This window comes from Ranitomeya imitator, chromosome 1 (assembly GCF_032444005.1).
Source record: "Ranitomeya imitator isolate aRanImi1 chromosome 1, aRanImi1.pri, whole genome shotgun sequence".
Lineage (NCBI taxonomy): Eukaryota > Metazoa > Chordata > Amphibia > Anura > Dendrobatidae > Ranitomeya > Ranitomeya imitator.
In genome coordinates, this window is record NC_091282.1 from 106,793,623 (window position 1) to 106,812,117 (window position 18,495).

The following is an 18,495-nucleotide window of genomic DNA, read 5'->3' on the forward strand; positions in this document are numbered from 1 at the left end:
AAGGATCTCAAGAGAAAATAATATATTCATTGGGGGCGCGGCCGTGGTCCAATCAAAAACCAAGCAATTATGATATTAACCTGAGGGGCTGGTCTAGAAACCTGACCTCCAGACCAAAGTTATAAATTTGACCTGTATACAGAGAAACGTGTTCACATAATGGGGGCAGCCGAGCTGGTGTGATCCAATCTACCTTCATCCAACCCTCAAGGAGCAGAAAGCAGACTACCAAGTTAGATGATTTCTGTAAGTTTTCTCCTGTTATTTTATACTGTTTTGCATAGTTGTATGTCTTTTTATTATCATATTTTTATACCTTTTCTTACTGTAAGCAATTAACTTTTTTGTATTAAAGTATAAAACTTTAACAAGTTGAACCTTGAATGTTCTAAAAGAATCGATAGCCTAAGGTGTGTGAGCCTTATGAGTGGTAGACATTATTAGTATTAATATTTCCGGGACTCATCGCCCATGTATTCGGTGAGTGGTGGCAGCGTGTATGAGAGGGTGTGTGGCCTGGGTCGGTGTGTGATTTATGCTCCAATTACAGCATAGGACAGAGGTTGAATGCTGGACTGAGAGTGGGGAGATAGATTAACCCTTGCAGGCACAACCCAAGTCACGTGCTGAGAGTGGGCACATAACGAATTAGTTACACCACGGAGTCGGGATCCGTAACAATTGGTGGCAGAGCGGTGGGATAGAATTATTTCTACTTGAGCATTAGTGCATGGTTTAACAATTATTCCCTGTACTAAAGAATTGGTATCCTTGCGAGGAGTGCACCAGTTCTACAAGGTTCAACTCAGTGCTTACTTAGACATACTTGCAAACAGTTTCCCCTCCCCGTTTTTATTTTCTATCTTTTATTTAGCAAAGGCTGTTCATTGATATGGCAGCCCAGTGCAAGAAGCAGAGCAAAGAGGCTCTCACCGGCCTCTGTGAGCAGAGAGGAATAGAGACGACCGACAGAGCCAGGGAGCTGCTGATACGCGCCTTGGTCGAGCAGGACATAGAGCAAAGTGCTGGAACATCTGGGCAAGGAGAGAGCCCACCTCAGAGAGACCCAGCAATGCCAGCTCTTGCACCGGATATACCTGATGGAAATGCCAGCAATGCCAGTGCTGAGAAGCCTGTGGATTGTACTTTGCAAATGGACTTACAATGGCTGGGAGCAAGTGATCCCAATCTGCGCATGCAGCTTATCCTACAGCACCGACAGGCTGAGAGGCTGCAGAACGCCGGGACCGAGAGGCTGAGAGAGAGAGGCTGCAGAACGCCGGGACCAGGAGGAGAGAGAGGCTTCAGAACGCCTTGAGGACAGAGCTTTCCAGCTTCAGATGGCTCAAATAGAGCGGGGTATCAGTCCTAAGATAACCCCCTCCCAGGACATAAATCCAAGGGGACCACGTCTGGAAAACTTCCCTGTGGAGAAAGATACGTACTTAGATACTTTCCTTCGGGGTTTGAAAAAACCTGCAGGCAATACCATCTACCCTGTGAGCAGTTGGCACAGTATCTAACCCCAGGGTTGAGAGGCAGAGCCCTGGAAGCTTTTGCTGGCCTCCCACCAGAGCTAGATGGGAACATTGAGGCCATAAAAGAGGCCCTGATCAGGAAATACAACCTAACACCAGAAGTGTATTGGAGAAAGTTCCGAACCTACAACGTGGATCCACTGACAGCTATGCGGATGTTGTGAGCACCTTGAGGACCACATTCCACCAATGGATCAGGGGACTTTCGGCTAACAGTTTTGAGGACCTTACGGATATTATGGTCAAGGATCAATTTCTTCACAGGTGCCCCACGGATATGCGAAAATTTGTGTGTGATCAGGAGCCATAAACTGTGGATCAGACTGCTATGTGGCTAACAGGATGCCTGAGGTGCGGAAGCCATCGGGATTCAGCTGGAGGAGAGGTTAGCCAAACGGGGACCCTTCTCCCTCTGCCGGCCGATCACCAGTGCTGTCCAAGCCCACCTTCTATGGGACCCCGGGGAATAGACATTCTCTAGGCGATGCACGCCGGTGCTTCTCCTGCAACAAAGTGGGACATGTTAGCGCTGTCTGCCCTGATAGGGAGAAACGCCCAACTACAATCACAAAGCCGTCTGTGCCCCCACCATCTGTCCTCTTTGTGGCCGGCTCTGATGTGAGGGCTAATGAGAACTGTCAATCTGTCACTGTTGGCAATAAAGTCACCATTGGTGTCTGGGACACTGGGGCAGAGGTGACCCTGGTGCATCCAGCCATGATAACCCCTGCCGATATCATACCAGGAAAGACTATGTCTGTAACCAGGATTGGAGGGGTCAGCCCTGCCGTGCCCATGGCCAGTGTGTACCTGGACTGGGGAGCAGGGAAAGGATTGAGGGAAGTGGGAGTATCAGTGGCTATTCCCACCAATGTGTTGCTAGGCACGGACCTGGGGAGGATGGTGTCCCACTATGTTCCTCCCTTGCAAGTAAATGCTACCGAGAAGGTGGAAGAAAGTGACCCACCTGAGTTCCCGTGCGAGGAGGGAAAATGTCCCAATTCACAAGACTGTAAATATGTGGCAGCCACAGTCAGTCTGCGACTCAGACTCAGGCCCAGAGATTAGAGGATGAGTCTCAGACAGAACTGCCAGGACAGGAGGCCCATATTGTGATCCCGGAGCCTCCATACATGACAGGCCCACCCAAGTCCCTGATAACTCAGCTTCAGACCAGGGCCTGACAGTCACACTAGGCCAGGGCATGCAGGCTGACAGTCAGAGCTTCCAGGAGGCCCTGCAGGCAGATGTCAGTCTGGAAGAGCTCAGATGTCTTGCAGACCAACCCCCTGCTGCTTCTGGCAAAGAAAGAATATACTGGAACCAGGGCAGACTGTATAGACACTCCCCATGGATACTACAGAATCTTGGGACTATGAAAGGTGGCTGATCGTCCCTTATCCATTTAGGGAACAATTATTGAGAATTGCCCATAAAATTTATTTGGCTGGACACCTTGGAATACAAAAGACTAAAGCTCGCCTGACACATAACTTCTATTGGCCCAAGATGGGGACAGATATTGCTACTTACTGTCGATCATGTGTAGTTTGTCAGAGAGTTGGAAAGTCCGGGAATATACAGAAAGCTCCATTGATACCACTGCCTGTGATCGATGAGCCTTTCCAGTGAGTGGCTGTGGATATCATAGGGCCACTTGCAATCCCTAGCAGCTCTGGCAAAAAGTACATTCTCACAGTGGTAGACTATGCTACATGATACCCGGAAGCTGTGGCACTGTGCTCCATCCGAGCAGACAAAGTGGCAGATGCTTTACTGTGTTCTCTCGTGTGGGTTTCCCCAGGGAAATGTTGACCGATCAGGGAATCCAGTTCATGTCTGATCTGATGGAAAGCCTCTGTGAAAGAATACAAGTACAGCATTTTGTGGCCAGCGCCTATCATCCCCAAACCAACAGACTCTGCGAGCGTTTTAATGGAACATTAAAGCAAATGCTCAAAATGCTGGTGGAGACTGAAGGGAGAGACTGGGAGCGGTACCTCCCCCATCTGTTTGCCTATAGAGAGGTACCCCAGGCGTCTACAGGATTCTCCCCTTTTGAACTGGTTTATGGGAGGAGGGTCAGGGGGCCACTTGATTTGATTAAGGACTGTTGGGAGGACGACCCCAGAACTACTGGAGTCTCAGTGGTCGAATATGTACTGCGGCTCACAGAGAGAATTTAAAAACTGAGCAACCTGGCCCATGAGAACGTGACCCAGGCCCAAATCAACCAGAAGGTCTGGTACGACCGTAATGCCAGACTGAGGGCCTACGAGGAGGGGCAGAAGGTTTGGGTGTTGGTCCCTATGTTGCAGAATAAATTGCAGGCCGCATGGGAGGGACCATACACTCTACATAAGCTGTTAAATTATGTTAATTATGTGGTGACACTAGATGAGCATGCAAAGCGTCAGAAAGTGTTTCATGACAGGGAGACTTGTGTCTTACCTGTCTGTAGCCTGCCTGAAGGGGGAGGCTGATCTGTTGCTAGATGTGGGGGCTGGGACTCAGTACATGGAGTCCCTGGAGTCAGCAGAATTTAACCCTGAGCTATCCCACAGTCAGAGGTCTGACCTGATGGGGGAGCTAAGCGAGTTCACCGAAGTCTTCACAGGGGAGCCTGGGAGGACGCACTTAGCAGCTCACCATGTGGACACTGGTACTAATCCCCCAGTATGGCAGTCTGCATACCGTGTGTCAGCTGAGGTGAAGACACACATGAGGGAACAGGTAGAGGAGAAGCTGAACTTCAAAGGTGATACAAAAATCCCAGAGTGCCTGGGACTCCCCTCTGGTTCTTATCCCAAAAAAGGACCGTACGACCCGATTCTGTGTAGACTACAGGAAATTAAATGTACTGACTACATGCGAGGTCTACCCCATGCCAAGGATAGATGAGCTGTTAGACCAGCAAGCTAAAGCATCGTACCTCACCATCATGGACCTAAGTAGGGGATAGTGGCAGACACCCCTGACCAGAGAAGCTCAGGAGAGGTCTGCCTTTATAACGCCATTCGGGCTGTTTGAGTTTCTGGTGATGCCCTTTGGTATGAAGAATGCCCCTGCGACCTTCCAGAGGTTGGTCAATCACTTATTGGAAGGATATGATGGTTTTGCCGTCGCTTATCTCGACGACATAGCCATTTTTAGTAATTTTTGGGAGGAACACCTCGTACATCTTTCGCAGGTGTTGCAAAAGCTTAAAACTGCAGGTCTTACTGTTAAGCCAGGGAAGTGTCAGGTAGCCATGTGGGAAGTACAATACCTAGGACACCGGGTGGGGGGAGGACTGCTAAAACCTGAGCCAGGGAAGGTAGAAGCCATTACAGCCTGGGCCACCCCACGAACCAAGAAGCATGTACTGTCTTTCCTGGGTATGGCTGACTACTATAGGAGGTATGTACCTCATTGTGAGGAATCATTTTCTGCCCTAAAGTCGGCATTGGTTAGTTCACCCATCCTGCAGGCCCCAGATTTCACTCGCCGGTTTGTGGTGCAGACAGATGCCAGCACCTATGTGCTAGGTGCGGTTCTCAGCCAGATGAACCAACAAGGTGAGGAGCACCCAACTCTGTACCTAAGCAGGAAACTCCTGCCCAGAGAAGTGGCTTATGCCACCATTTAAAAGGAATGTTTGGCAATTGTGTGGGCTCTGCAGAAGCTGCAACCATACCTCTTTGGGTGGTTCGCACCCAGGTGTTAATATGTATTTTCCTAGGACAAGTAGAATTCTGTCTCCAATCTCACCAAGGGGTCCTGCTAGAAAATAAGAAGAAAGGTAACATTTGACACCTCCTAGCTCTTGGAAGAGAGATGTTTATTACGCCCTGATAGTATCTCTGTGAGAACGTTTACACAAAGGATCTCAAGAGAAAATAATATATTTATTGGCGTGGTCCAATCAAAAACCAAGCAATTATGATATTAACCTGAGGGGCTGGTCTAGAAACCTGACGTCCAGACCAAAGTTATAAATTAGACCCGTATACAGAGAAATGTGTTCACATAATGGGGTGGCCGAGCTGGTGTGATCCAATCTACATTCATTCTACCCTCAGGGAGCAGAAAGCAGGCTACCAATTTAGATGATTTCTGTAAGTTTTCTCCTGTTATTTTATACTGTTTTGCATAGTTCTATGTCATTTATTATCATATTTTTTATACCTTTTCTTACTGTAAGCACTGAACCGTTTTGTATTAAAGTATAAAACTTTAACAAGTTTGTCATGATATGTACTTTTGCCCTGTCCTGTATTTGAATAATATGCCATTTGATGTATGTAACTGTTCTCTGGTTTCTATTAACTGTAATTTATGTATTTTCTTGTGCTGGGAGTTTACCTGTAACAATATGTCTCCTTCCCCCAATACTTGCAGCCCTAAGCTATAATGTAATTAAGCTTTGTCAACACCACTAGTGAAGAATAGCCATTCTTCCTCACAGCAGGTGGCTAGTCAAATGTGCATACGAGATAGACTAAGCTGAGCTGACCAGTCTAGAATCTTCTGGTGGACCCAACCATTGAATAGAAGGTGCGACCCCTACCCCTCTTCATGGGCGGATCCCATGAGCACAGGCAAGAGACCCATGTGTGATCTAGCCAGTTGTGTGTTAGAAACTGGAAGAGAAGGAACCGAAGCTGTCTGAGGAAGCAATTGGTATCCATGTGATTGCGGTGGATCTGTTGGACTTGTGGAAGGACTATTGTTTCGTTTATCGGGTGCGGGATTACTGGAAAGCACCTCCAGATCTGTTTCTTTACTTGGACTTATTGTGGACTTCTCGTGGACTTGAAAGACATTATGGATATTTGATGTTGTATGCTCCCTGCTTTAATAAATCTCGTTGGATTGTCCCTCGGCCTGTTGTCCCTTCGTCACAAAGTTGAACCTTGAATGTTCTAAAAGAATCGATAGCCTAAGGTGTGTGAGCCTTATGAGTGGTAAACATTATTAATATTAATATTTTCGGGACTCATCGCCCGTGTATTCGGTGAGTGGTGGCTGCGTGTGTGAGCGGGTGTGTGGCCTGGGTTGGTGTGTGATTTATGCTCCCATTACATAGGACAGAGGTTGAATGCTGGACTGAGAGTGGGGAGATAGATTAACCCTTGTATGAACAACCCAAGTCACTTGCTGAGAGTGGGCACATGACGAATTAGTTACACCACAGAACAGGGATCCATGACAACGTTTACGGTTGGGATTAGGGTTAGAGGTGTCAGGGTTAGGTTTGTGATTTGGGTTATGGTTAAGGGTGTGTTGAGGTTAAGGGTGTGTTGGGGTTAGGGTTGGGATTAGGGTTAGGGGTGTGGTTAGGATTATGGTTGGGATTAGGGGTGTGTTGGGGCTAGGGTTGGAGATAGAATTGGGGGGGTTTCCACTGTTTAGGCACATCAGGGGCTCTCCAAAAGCGACATGGCGTCCAATCTCAGTTCTGCTTTGAAAAAGTCAAACAGTGCTCCTTCCCTTCCGAGCTCTGCCGTGCCCCCAAAGAGTGGTTTATCCCCACATATGGGGAATCGGCGTACTCAGGACAAATTGGACAACAACTTTTGCTGTCCAATTTCTCGTGTGACCCTTGTGAAAATAAAAAAATTGGGGGCTAAAAAATCATTTTTGTGGAAAAAAAAATGATTTTTTATTTTCACGGCTCTGTGTTATAAACTTTAGTGAAACAATTGGGGGTTCAAAGTGCTCACCACACATCGAGATAAGTTCCTTGGGTGGTCTAGTCTCCAAAATGGGGTCACTTGTGGGGGGTTTCCACTGTTTAGGCACATCAGGGGCTCTACAAATGCGACATGGCGTCCGATTTCAATTCCAGCCAATTCTGCATGGAAAAAGTCAAACGCCACTCCTTCTCTTCCAAACTCTGCTGTGCACCCAAACAGTGCTTTACCCCCACATATGGAGTATCGGCATATTCAGGACAAATTGCACAACAAATTTTGTGGTTTATTTTCTCTTTTTACATTTGTGAAAAAAAAAAACTGGTTCTGAAATAAAATGTTTGTGAAAAAAAGTTAAATGTTCATTTTGTCCTTCCAGTTCAGTTGCTGTGAAGCAAGTAAGGGTATGTGCTCACGTAGAATGGTCCACTGCAGATTTTTCCGCAGCGGATTTGATAAATCCGCAGTGCAAAACCGCTGCGGTTTTTCCTGCGGATTTATCGCGTTTTCTATTGCGGATTCCGCTGCAGATTTACATCTGCAGTTTTCTATTGGGGCAGGTGTAAAACCGCAGCGGATTCTGCACAAAGAATTAACATGCTGCGGAAAATAAAACGCTGCGTTTCTGCGCGTTTTTTTCCGCAGCATGGGCACAGCGTTTTTGGTTTCCCATAGGTTTACATTGTACTGTAAACTCATGGGAAACTGCTGCGGATCCACAGCTGCGGAAACGCTGCGGATCCACAGCAAAATCCGCATCATGTGCACATACCCTGAAGGGTTAATTAACTTCTTGAATGTGGTTTTGAGCACCTTAAGGGGTGCAGCATTTAGAATGGTGTCACACTTGGGTATTTTCTATCATATAGACCCCTCAAAATGACTTCAAATGTGATGTGGTCCCTAAAAAAAAATGGTGTTGTGAAAATGAGAAATCGCTGGTCAACTTTTAACCCTTATAACTCCCTAACAACAAATAAATAATTTGGTTCCAAAATTGTGCTGATGTAGACATGTGGGAAATATTATTTATTAAGAATTTTTTGTGACATATCTCCATCACTGGCATTTATCCACGGTCCTGAGGTCACTGCGGTTCAGCCCGACCTCGATGACATCACCGCTGGTGAATGATGCTGCGCGCTCAGCATCTCATTTACCAGTGGTTTTCAGCCGGGACGGTCACATCTTGGCACCATCCAGGTTTAAGACTATCTAGCCCCCCGACATGGATTACAGCGTGAGACACAATGACTGACAGGTATGGGTATATTGTTGTTTTTTTTTTATTTTTCTTTTATTACAGGAGACCGAGGGCGTCGGGGAATTAGGTGTTGCAGTAAGTATGGTTTAATTTAGAATATTAAAGGAGTCTGTGTCATTTTTTTCAAATAAAGGACTTTATTCTGGCCGTGTCTTTACCATATAACTATAGGAGTAGTGATGGATAGGTGTCTTATAGATGCTTCTCCATTACTAAGCCGTAGGCTTGATGTCAACTGACAATACAAAAGGTGACATCAACCCCACAAACATTAACCCAACTTGCCACCCCTATAGGGCAAGTGGGAAGAGCCGGACAAAGTACCAGAATTGGCCTTTTCTGGGTAGCTGCGGGCTGCTATTTTTAGACTGGGGGGGGGGGGGAAGGTTGGGGCAATATCCATGGCCCCTTACCAGCCTGAGAATACCAGCCCCCAGCTGTGAGCTTTGCCTGGTTGGTTCAAGAAAATATGGGGATCCCACGTCGGGTTTTTCATTCATTAATTTCCTTAACTCGCAGGCGGCGGCTGTGGAATACCCCGATCATCCGCTCCTGCTGTCACTGCGGCAGCAGGTGTCGGATGATGGGAGTAACAGTCACGAAAGCCCCCACCTGCTGTCACAGTTCGGACTTAATTATAACTGTCATCATTCTCTTCTGCTCGCGCCCATCGCCAGCAGAGCAGGGGGAATGATGAGCGCCCGCTTCAGCACCAGCCGCCAGGTGTCAGCGCTTACTGTAGCGCTTCTCCCCCGGCGGCCGTCCATGTGGTACTGATGCGACACAAGTGCTTGCCACTCTTGTGCCACAAGTATTACATTCACAACAAACGGACACGGATAGCTCCGGTACCGTTAATATCTGGACGTGTGAATCCGGCCTAAGTGCAGTGTTATTCCGGTGAGTGTGAGATATGACGGGACACATGAGCAGCCTCACAGCCCGGCACCATCATAGCCAGAGAACGGCCGACTCTCCAATCACCGCGCCCCCTCCGCATGTCTCAGCCTGGCCACTAGAGAGCGCTGTGGGAATGGAGCAGGGCGCGCATCTTCCGGTGCCGCTCTAGCCGCTTGGGCCTCTGCTCTTGTTGGTCGATGTTGTTAGGCGGCTGGTTTCCGGTGTTGGCTCCTTCGGTTCGGTGCAGACTCTGCCCCCGCCATGAGTAACGGTCGGACCGCGGTCATTCAGGTGACCAACCTGTCCGCCGCCGTCACCAGCGAGCAGATGCGGACACTCTTTTCCTTCCTGGGAGACGTAGAAGAGCTGCGGCTTTACCCTCCCGAGTGAGTGCGCTCCCGGCGGCTGTGTCCTGTACATTGTGATAGTCCGTTATATAGGAGCAGTGTGTGATATACAGGGCCCGGGGCGCCTCCCGCTCTGTGCTCAGGAGGAGGAGCCTGTGTGTCCGCCATGACGGATACAGGGTGGTTGCTATAGGCAACTGCGCCCAAAATGCAGTAACTATGGTAACTGCCGACTGCGTAATGTACACTCCCTCCTGCAGCTCATAATACCGCAGGGGTAATGTGCAGCTCATAATACCGCAGGAGTAACGCGCAGCTCATAATACCGCAGGGGTAATGTGCAGCTCATAATACCGCAGGGAGAAATGTGCAGCTCATAATACCGCAGGGGGTAATGTGCAGCTCATAATACCGCAGGGGTAATGTGCAGCTCATAATACCGCAGGGAGAAATGTGCAGCTCATAATACCGCAGGGGGTAATGTGCAGCTCATAATACCGCAGGGGTAATGTGCAGCTCATAATACCGCAGGGGTAATGTGCAGCTCATAATACCGCAGGGGTAATGTGCAGCTCATAATACCGCAGGAGTAATGTGCAGCTCATGATACCGCAGGGGTAATGTGCAGCTCATGATACCGCAGGGGGTAATGTGCAGCTCATAATACCGCAGGGGTAATGTGCAGCTCATAATACCGCAGGAGTAATGTGCAGCTCATGATACCGCAGGGGTAATGTGCAGCTCATAATACCGCAGGAGTAATGTGCAGCTCATAATACCGCAGGGGTAATGTGCAGCTCATAATACCGCAGGGGTAATGTGCAGCTCATAATACCGCAGGAGTAATGTGCAGCTCATGATACCGCAGGGGTAATGTGCAGCTCATGATACCGCAGGGGGTAATGTGCAGCTCATAATACCGCAGGGGTAATGTGCAGCTCATAATACCGCAGGAGTAATGTGCAGCTCATAATACCGCAGGGGGTAATGTGCAGCTCATAATACCGCAGGGGTAATGTGCAGCTCATAATACCGCAGGGGTAATGTGCAGCTCATAATACCGCAGGGGTAATGTGCAGCTCATAATACCGCAGGAGTAATGTGCAGCTCATAATACCGCAGGGGTAATGTGCAGCTCATAATACCGCAGGGGTAATGTGCAGCTCATGATACCGCAGGAGTAATGTGCAGCTCATGATACCGCAGGGGTAATGTGCAGCTCATAATACCGCAGGGGTAATGTGCAGCTCATAATACCGCAGGAGTAATGTGCAGCTCATAATACCGCAGGGGTAATGTGCAGCTCATAATACCGCAGGGGTAATGTGCAGCTCATGATACCGCAGGAGTAATGTGCAGCTCATGATACCGCAGGGGTAATGTGCAGCTCATAATACCGCAGGGGGTAATGTGCAGCTCATAATACCGCAGGGGTAATGTGCAGCTCATAATACCGCAGGAGTAATGTGCAGCTCATAATACCGCAGGGGGTAATGTGCAGCTCATAATACCGCAGGGGTAATGTGCAGCTCATAATACCGCAGGGGTAATGTGCAGCTCATAATACCGCAGGGGTAATGTGCAGCTCATAATACCGCAGGGGTAATGTGCAGCTCATAATACCGCAGGGGTAATGTGCAGCTCATAATACCGCAGGGAGAAATGTGCAGCTCATAATACCGCAGGGGGTAATGCGCAGCTCATAATACCGCAGGGGTAATGTGCAGCTCATAATACCGCAGGGGTAATGTGCAGCTCATAATACCGCAGGGGTAATGTGCATCTCATAATACCGCAGGGAGAAATGTGCAGCTCATAATACCGCAGGGGTAATGTGCAGCTCATAATACCGCAGGGAGAAATGTGCAGCTCATAATACCGCAGGGGTAATGTGCAGCTCATAATACCGCAGGGAGAAATGTGCAGCTCATAATACCGCAGGGGTAATGTGCAGCTCATAATACCGCAGGAGTAATGTGCAGCTCATAATACCGCAGGGGTAATGTGCAGCTCATAATACCGCAGGAGTAATGTGCAGCTCAATACCGCAGGGGTAATGTGCAGCTCATAATACCGCAGGAGTAATGTGCAGCTCATAATACCGCAGGAGTAATGTGCAGCTCATAATACCGCAGGAGTAATGTGCAGCTCATAATACCGCAGGAGTAATGCGCAGCTCATGATACCGCAGGGGTAATGTGCAGCTCATAATACCGCAGGGGTAATGCGCAGCTCATGATACCGCAGGAGTAATGTGTAGCTCATAATACCGCAGGGGTAATGTGCAGCTCATAATACCGCAGGGGTAATGTGCAGCTCATAATACCGCAGGAGTAATGTGTAGCTCATAATACCGCAGGGGTAATGTGCAGCTCATAATACCGCAGGGGTAATGTGCAGCTCATAATACCGCAGGGGTAATGTGCAGCTCATGATACCGCAGGAGTAATGCGCAGCTCATGATACCGCAGGGGTAATGCGCAGCTCATAATACCGCAGGGGTAATGTGCAGCTCATAATACCGCAGGAGTAATGTGCAGCTCATGATACCGCAGGGGTAATGTGCAGCTCATGATACCGCAGGGGTAATATGCAGCTCATAATACCACCGAAGTAATGTGCAGCTCATAATACCGCAGGAGTAATGCGCAGCTCATGATACCGCAGGGGTGATGCACAGCTCATAATACCGTAGAAGTAATGTGCAGCTCATAATACCACAGGAGTAATGCGCAGCTCATGATACCGCAGGGGTGATGCACAGCTCATGATACCGTAGAAGTAATGTGCAGCTCATAATACCGCAGGAGTAATGCGCAGCTCATGATACCGCAGGAGTAATGCGCAGCTCATGATACCGCAGGGGTAATGCGCAGCTCATGATACCGCAGGGGTAATGCGCAGCTCATGATACCGCAGGGGTAATGTGCAGCTCATAATACCGCAGGGGTAATGTGCAGCTCATAATACAGCAGGAGTAATGCGCAGCTCATGATACCGCAGGGGTGATGCGCAGCTCATAATACTGCAGAAGTAATGTGCAGCTCATAATACCGCAGGAGTAATGCGCAGCTCATGATACCGCAGGGGTAATGCGCAGCTCATAATACCGCAGGGGTAATGCACAGCTCATAATACCGCAGGGTGATTCGCAGCTCATAATACCGCAGGGGTAATGTGCAGCTCATAATACTGCAGGAGTAATGTGCAGCTCATGATACCGCAGGGGTAATGTGCAGCTCATAATACCGCAGGAGTAATGTGCAGCTCATAATAGCACAGGGGTAATGCGCAGCTCATAATACCGCAGGGTGATTCGCAGCTCATAATACCGCAGGGGTAATGTGCAGCTCATAATACCGCAGGAGTAATGTGCAGCTCATAATACCGCAGGAGTAATGCGCAGCTCATGATACCGCAGGGGTAATGCGCAGCTCATAATACCGCAGGGGTAATGCGCAGCTCATGATACCGCAGGGGTAATGCGCAGCTCATGATACCGCAGGGGTAATGCGCAGCTCATAATACTGCAGGAGTAATGTGCAGCTCATGATACCGCAGGGGTAATGTGCAGCTCATAATACCGCAGGAGTAATGTGCAGCTCATAATACCGCAGGGGTAATGTGCAGCTCATGATACCGCAGGGGTAATGCGCAGCTCATAATACCGCAGGGGTAATGCGCAGCTCATGATACCGCAGGGGTAATGCGCAGCTCATGATACCGCAGGGGTAATGCGCAGCTCATAATACCGCAGGGGTGATGCGCAGCTCATGATACCGCAGGGGTGATGCGCAGCTCATAATACCGCAGGGGTAATGCGCAGCTCATAATACCGCAGGGTGATTCGCAGCTCATAATACCGCAGGGGTAATGTGCAGCTCATAATACTGCAGGAGTAATGTGCAGCTCATGATACCGCAGGGGTAATGTGCAGCTCATAATACCGCAGGAGTAATGTGCAGCTCATGATACCGCAGGGGTAATGTGCAGCTCATAATACCGCAGGAGTAATGTGCAGCTCATAATACCGCAGGAGTAATGTGCAGCTCATGATACCGCAGGGGGTAATGTGCAGCTCATGATACCGCAGGGGGTAATGTGCAGCTCATGATACCGCAGGGGTAATGCGCAGCTCATGATACCGCAGGGGGTAATGTGCAGCTCATGATACCGCAGGGGGTAATGCGCAGCTCATGATACCGCAGGGGGTAATGCGCAGCTCATGATACCGCAGGGGTAATGCGCAGCTCATGATACCGCAGGAGTAATGCGCAGCTCATGATACCGCAGGGGTAATGCGCAGCTCATGATACCGCAGGGGTAATGTGCAGCTCATAATACCGCAGGGGTAACGTGCAGCTCATGATACCGCAGGGGTAACGTGCAGCTCATGATACCGCAGGGGTAATGTGCAGCTCATGATACCGCAGGGGTAATGTGCAGCTCATGATACCGCAGGGGTAATGTGCAGCTCATGATACCGCAGGGGTAATGCGCAGCTCATGATACCGCAGGGGTAATGCGCAGCTCATGATACCGCAGGGGTAATGCGCAGCTCATGATACCGCAGGAGTAATGCGCAGCTCATAATACCGCAGGAGTAATGCGCAGCTCATGATACCGCAGGGGTAATGCACAGATCATATTCCGATTCTTAATCCACACACATTATTATGGAGTTGTCCTCCCACATTGTAGCTATCACAGCTCTCACTCTGGGAAAGATTTCTACCAGATTTTGTAGATTGTGGGAAGCTTTGCTCCTTCAGCCTGAAGATCCTTTGTGAGGTCAGACGCTGGTGTTGGAGGGTCCGGGCTCACAATCCCTGTTCTAGTTCGGTGGGGTTGAGATCAGGGCACTGTGCGGCCAGGCAGGCTTTCATAACCTTCCCAACCACGCCTGTATGGACCCTGCTTTGTGCACTGCGTACAATCTTGGAGGAGGATTTTGTTTTTCTCCTCCAGTAAGATGGCGCCTCCTGCCCATGCGCAGTAGCAGCTATCGATCACCTCTATATACACATATAGCTGCTACTGCGCATATGCGGCGGGCGCCATTTTCATGTGGATTTTTTTTCAAGCTGAATAACATGAGGAAAATGTATTATTGGCACACTAACCATGTGATTGTGCTGCAGGGCAGGGGCCACGGCCAGAACCTGCTTGAAGAACTGTTTTTTGTCTCTTTCTTCAGTATGTACAGATATTCATTATGTAAACCAGGGGGCCGGTCAGTGAGGGATCAGTGACCTGTCAGCAGGCTGCATTATGAATAGCTAATGAGCGCACCACATGAAGACCCCACACAGGCCGCCACGGGGTATGGGCATATCATTAACACAAAACTGAAAATAAAGATTAACCCCTTTCTGACCTCGGACGGGATAGTACGTCCGAGATCGGATCCCCTGCTTTGATGTGGGCTCCAGTGGTGAACCCACATCAAAGCTGCGACATATCAGTTGTTTTGTACAGCTGACATGTGCCCGCAATAGCGGCGAGTGGAATTGCGATTCACCCGCAGCTATTAACTTGTTAAATGCCGCTGTCAAACGCTGACAGCGGCATTTAACTATCGCTTCCGGCCGCGCGGCTGGAAATGCCCGCATCGCCAACCCCATCACATGATCGTGGGTCAGCATTGCGTCGGCATAGTAACCAGAGGTCTCCTTGAGACCTCTATGGTTACTGATGCCGGCTTGCTGTGAGTGCCACCCTGTGGTCGGCGCTGATAGCAAGCCTGCAATTCAGCTACATAGGAGCGATCTGATGATCTCTGCTATGTAGCAGAGCCGATTAGGCTATGCCAGCTTCTAGCCTCCTATGGAGGCTATTGAAGCATGGCAAAAGTAAAAAAAAAAAAAAAAGTTTAAAAAAATATGAAATAAATAAAAAAATATAAAAGTTTAAATCACCCCCCTTTTCGCCCTATTCAAAATCAAACAATAAAAAAAAAAATCAAACATACACATATTTGGAATCGCCGCGTTCAGAATCACCCGAACTGTCAATAAAAAAAAAAGGATTTACCTGATGGCTAAACGGCGTAGCGAGAAGAGAATTCGAAACGCCAAAATTATGTTTTTTTTGATCGCCGCGACATTGCATTAAAATGCAATAACGGGCGATCAAAAGAACGTATCTGCACCGAAATGCTATCACTAAAAACGCCAGGTCGGCACGCAAAAAATAAGCCCTCAACCCGACCCCAGATCACGAAAAATGGGGACGCTACGAGTATCGGAAAATGGCGCAATCTTTTTATTTTTTTTAGCAAAGTTTTGAATTGTTTTTCACTACTTAGATAAAAAAATAGCCTAGACATGTTTGGTGTCAATTAAACCGTAATGACCTAGAGAATCATAATGGCAGGTCAGTTTTAGCATTTAGTGAACCTAGCAATAAAGCCAAACAAAAAACACGCATGGGATTGCACTTTTTTTTTTTAAATTTCACCGCACTTGGAATTTTTTCCCATTTTCTGGTACATGACATGGTAACACCAATAGTGTAGTTCAAAAGTACAACTTGTCCCGCAAAAAATAAGCCCTCCCATGGCCATATTGATGGAAAAATAAAAAAGTTATTGCTCTGGGAAGGAGGGGAGCGAAAAACGAACATGGAAAAACGGAAAATCCCAAGGTCATGAAGGGGTTAAACAACTACAAGACGGATTTCACCAACCAAAGTGTCATTGTAATCAGTATAACGGTGCCGACCTGACACTGTGTAGGTTACTGTGCACAATCGTGCTGACAGGTTCCCTTCAAATAGGAAACTATTTACCGTAATCTCATACATTTTATTAATTGATGCCATACGGATGTAAAGAGCAGACATATAGATGTCAATTCAGATGAAAAATCATCCATTTTTCCAGGATGAAAATCGTTTTTTTTATATACACTTGTGTGAATTTTTCCAAACAAAGGTAACACGGTTCGGATTAATTGTTCCTCCTTTTGTCTTCCAGCAATGCGCCCCTTGCTTTCTCCTCCAAAGTATGCTATATTAAGTTTGGCGACCCTTCGAGTGTCGGCGTGGCCCAGCATCTTACCAACACGGTTTTTATTGACAGAGCCCTCATAGTGGTCCCATGTGCAGAAGGTGAGTATTGATCTCCCACCACATACAATGTCTGTATATGATATTCTATAATTATGTGACAACTGGTCAGTGGCCGCAGTCATATGTATATGCGGATAGACATGCATTTGTAGGCTGACACGTTCCTGGAAATGTGCCTAAGTGTAACACTATGGATTGTTCTCCTGTACCCACATGCTGATATTATTATAGTCACACATGCACTGCAATAAACCCCCCATGTTTGCTGCAATGTAGGAAATAACACGTACAAGAACCATTCTACTAGACCTGTAGATGGAGGGAAATCCCTGATAGCGTCATCTGTAAGGAGTCACAGTACATAGAGATCCCCCTCCTCTCCTAAATGTTGTTTTTCTTTGACTTACCATTGTCACCCTCACATTATTTCCTGTCTATCCTACATTAATCCTCATTAGGGTGCAGTCAGATGGCTTTATAAATTGGACCAAGATTGGAACGTGGTGCCTGGACTGGCCGGAAGCCCTCCTGACCCAAGCGTGGCAGCTGCACAGAAATACATGAAGCTGTAACGCTCGGGTTGGGAGAACCGCCGATCAGTCCATGCACTGCGTTCCGATTTATGCAGCCATTTGGCTGGGGATTGTTTTAGAGCAGCCCCTGTAATACGACAGCTCAGCTCACTAGGCCCCCTTCCAACAACTGATTTTGCAGAGACCGGTTTCCATCAGATGCTCTTTTACCCTTTGCCAGCTGCTACCAGGGAGATATGAATAGCCGCCTATATACTTGGACAGACTGGAGCCGCCTGAGTGAGTGCTCGGTCCTTGCCAGTGGTCCTCTGGGATTATAGACGGTGATTACAAGCACAGCCCCCATTTATGATGTTGAAGTACCCTGTATAACATGTATTGTAGACCACAGTAAGAGTATATTATGTATGCCCTGTCATATTACAATACAGTCAGGGCTTTCCTTTTTTTCACTGGCTCAGATATTTTTCCCAAATAAAACTGTGTGAACATGTCGAAGTGCACAGCCAAAGGAGGTGTAGTAAGACGATGAGACTGGAACACTGTAGTAGATGTTAGGAAATCCGAAGAGCACATCTATACTTATAAATGCTCTAAATCATTTCAAAACAATAGTGGCCCTTGTGTCCTCCTTAGTCACCAGGTACTGGTATAGGACATCGGCTGCAGGCGGAGGGCGAGAGTCTACTTACATCTCAAATATAACGCTGCAGTGTTCAGTGAGACCTTTATCTATAGCCCTATATTAGTGTCGCAGAGCAGCCCCTGCTGCTGCAAGCCCCTGGGTCTGCAATTTTGACAATACCAAAAAAGTTAGAATTTTCATTGCATTTTGACTATTATATTGCCCTATTATGTGCTACTAAAATTAATGGTTGTTTTTTCTTTTTTTTTTTTTCTTTTTTTTTCTGTGTTTATACCTTTTTCTTTTTTTCTTTTTTTCCCCTTTCAATCACTGACATCTTATCAAAGAATGAAGTGAATTTTATTTCCGGGGTAAACAAGGGTTCTTATACGCAGTTGGTATGAGGACGTGACTGACGGCATCATGAAGTGTTGGCTCCACACCGCCGGCACCATTGTGATGTCCTCCAGTGTTGTCATTGTAGTCCGGTGATGAAAGACACGGCAGATAATCCATTTTCTGAATATCACACAACCAAGAAT

General features: G+C 47.8%; 1 protein-coding gene across 3 annotated transcripts in view; it reads left to right on the forward strand.

The window, feature by feature from the left end:
* The first annotated feature begins 9,560 nt into the window (after positions 1-9,560).
* The window catches only part of SREK1 (splicing regulatory glutamic acid and lysine rich protein 1), a 117,938-nt gene continuing 109,003 nt past the window's right edge, over positions 9,561-18,495 (forward strand). For 2 of the 3 annotated variants that reach the window (XM_069749578.1, XM_069749593.1), the window contains exons 1-2: positions 9,561-9,763; positions 16,701-16,834. In XM_069749578.1, coding sequence (XP_069605679.1) covers positions 9,639-9,763; positions 16,701-16,834 — 259 coding nt within the window. In that variant the 5' untranslated portion in view covers positions 9,561-9,638. The remainder of the gene's footprint in view (positions 9,764-16,700; positions 16,835-18,495) is intronic. The other variant, XM_069749584.1, reaches the window with a different exon arrangement.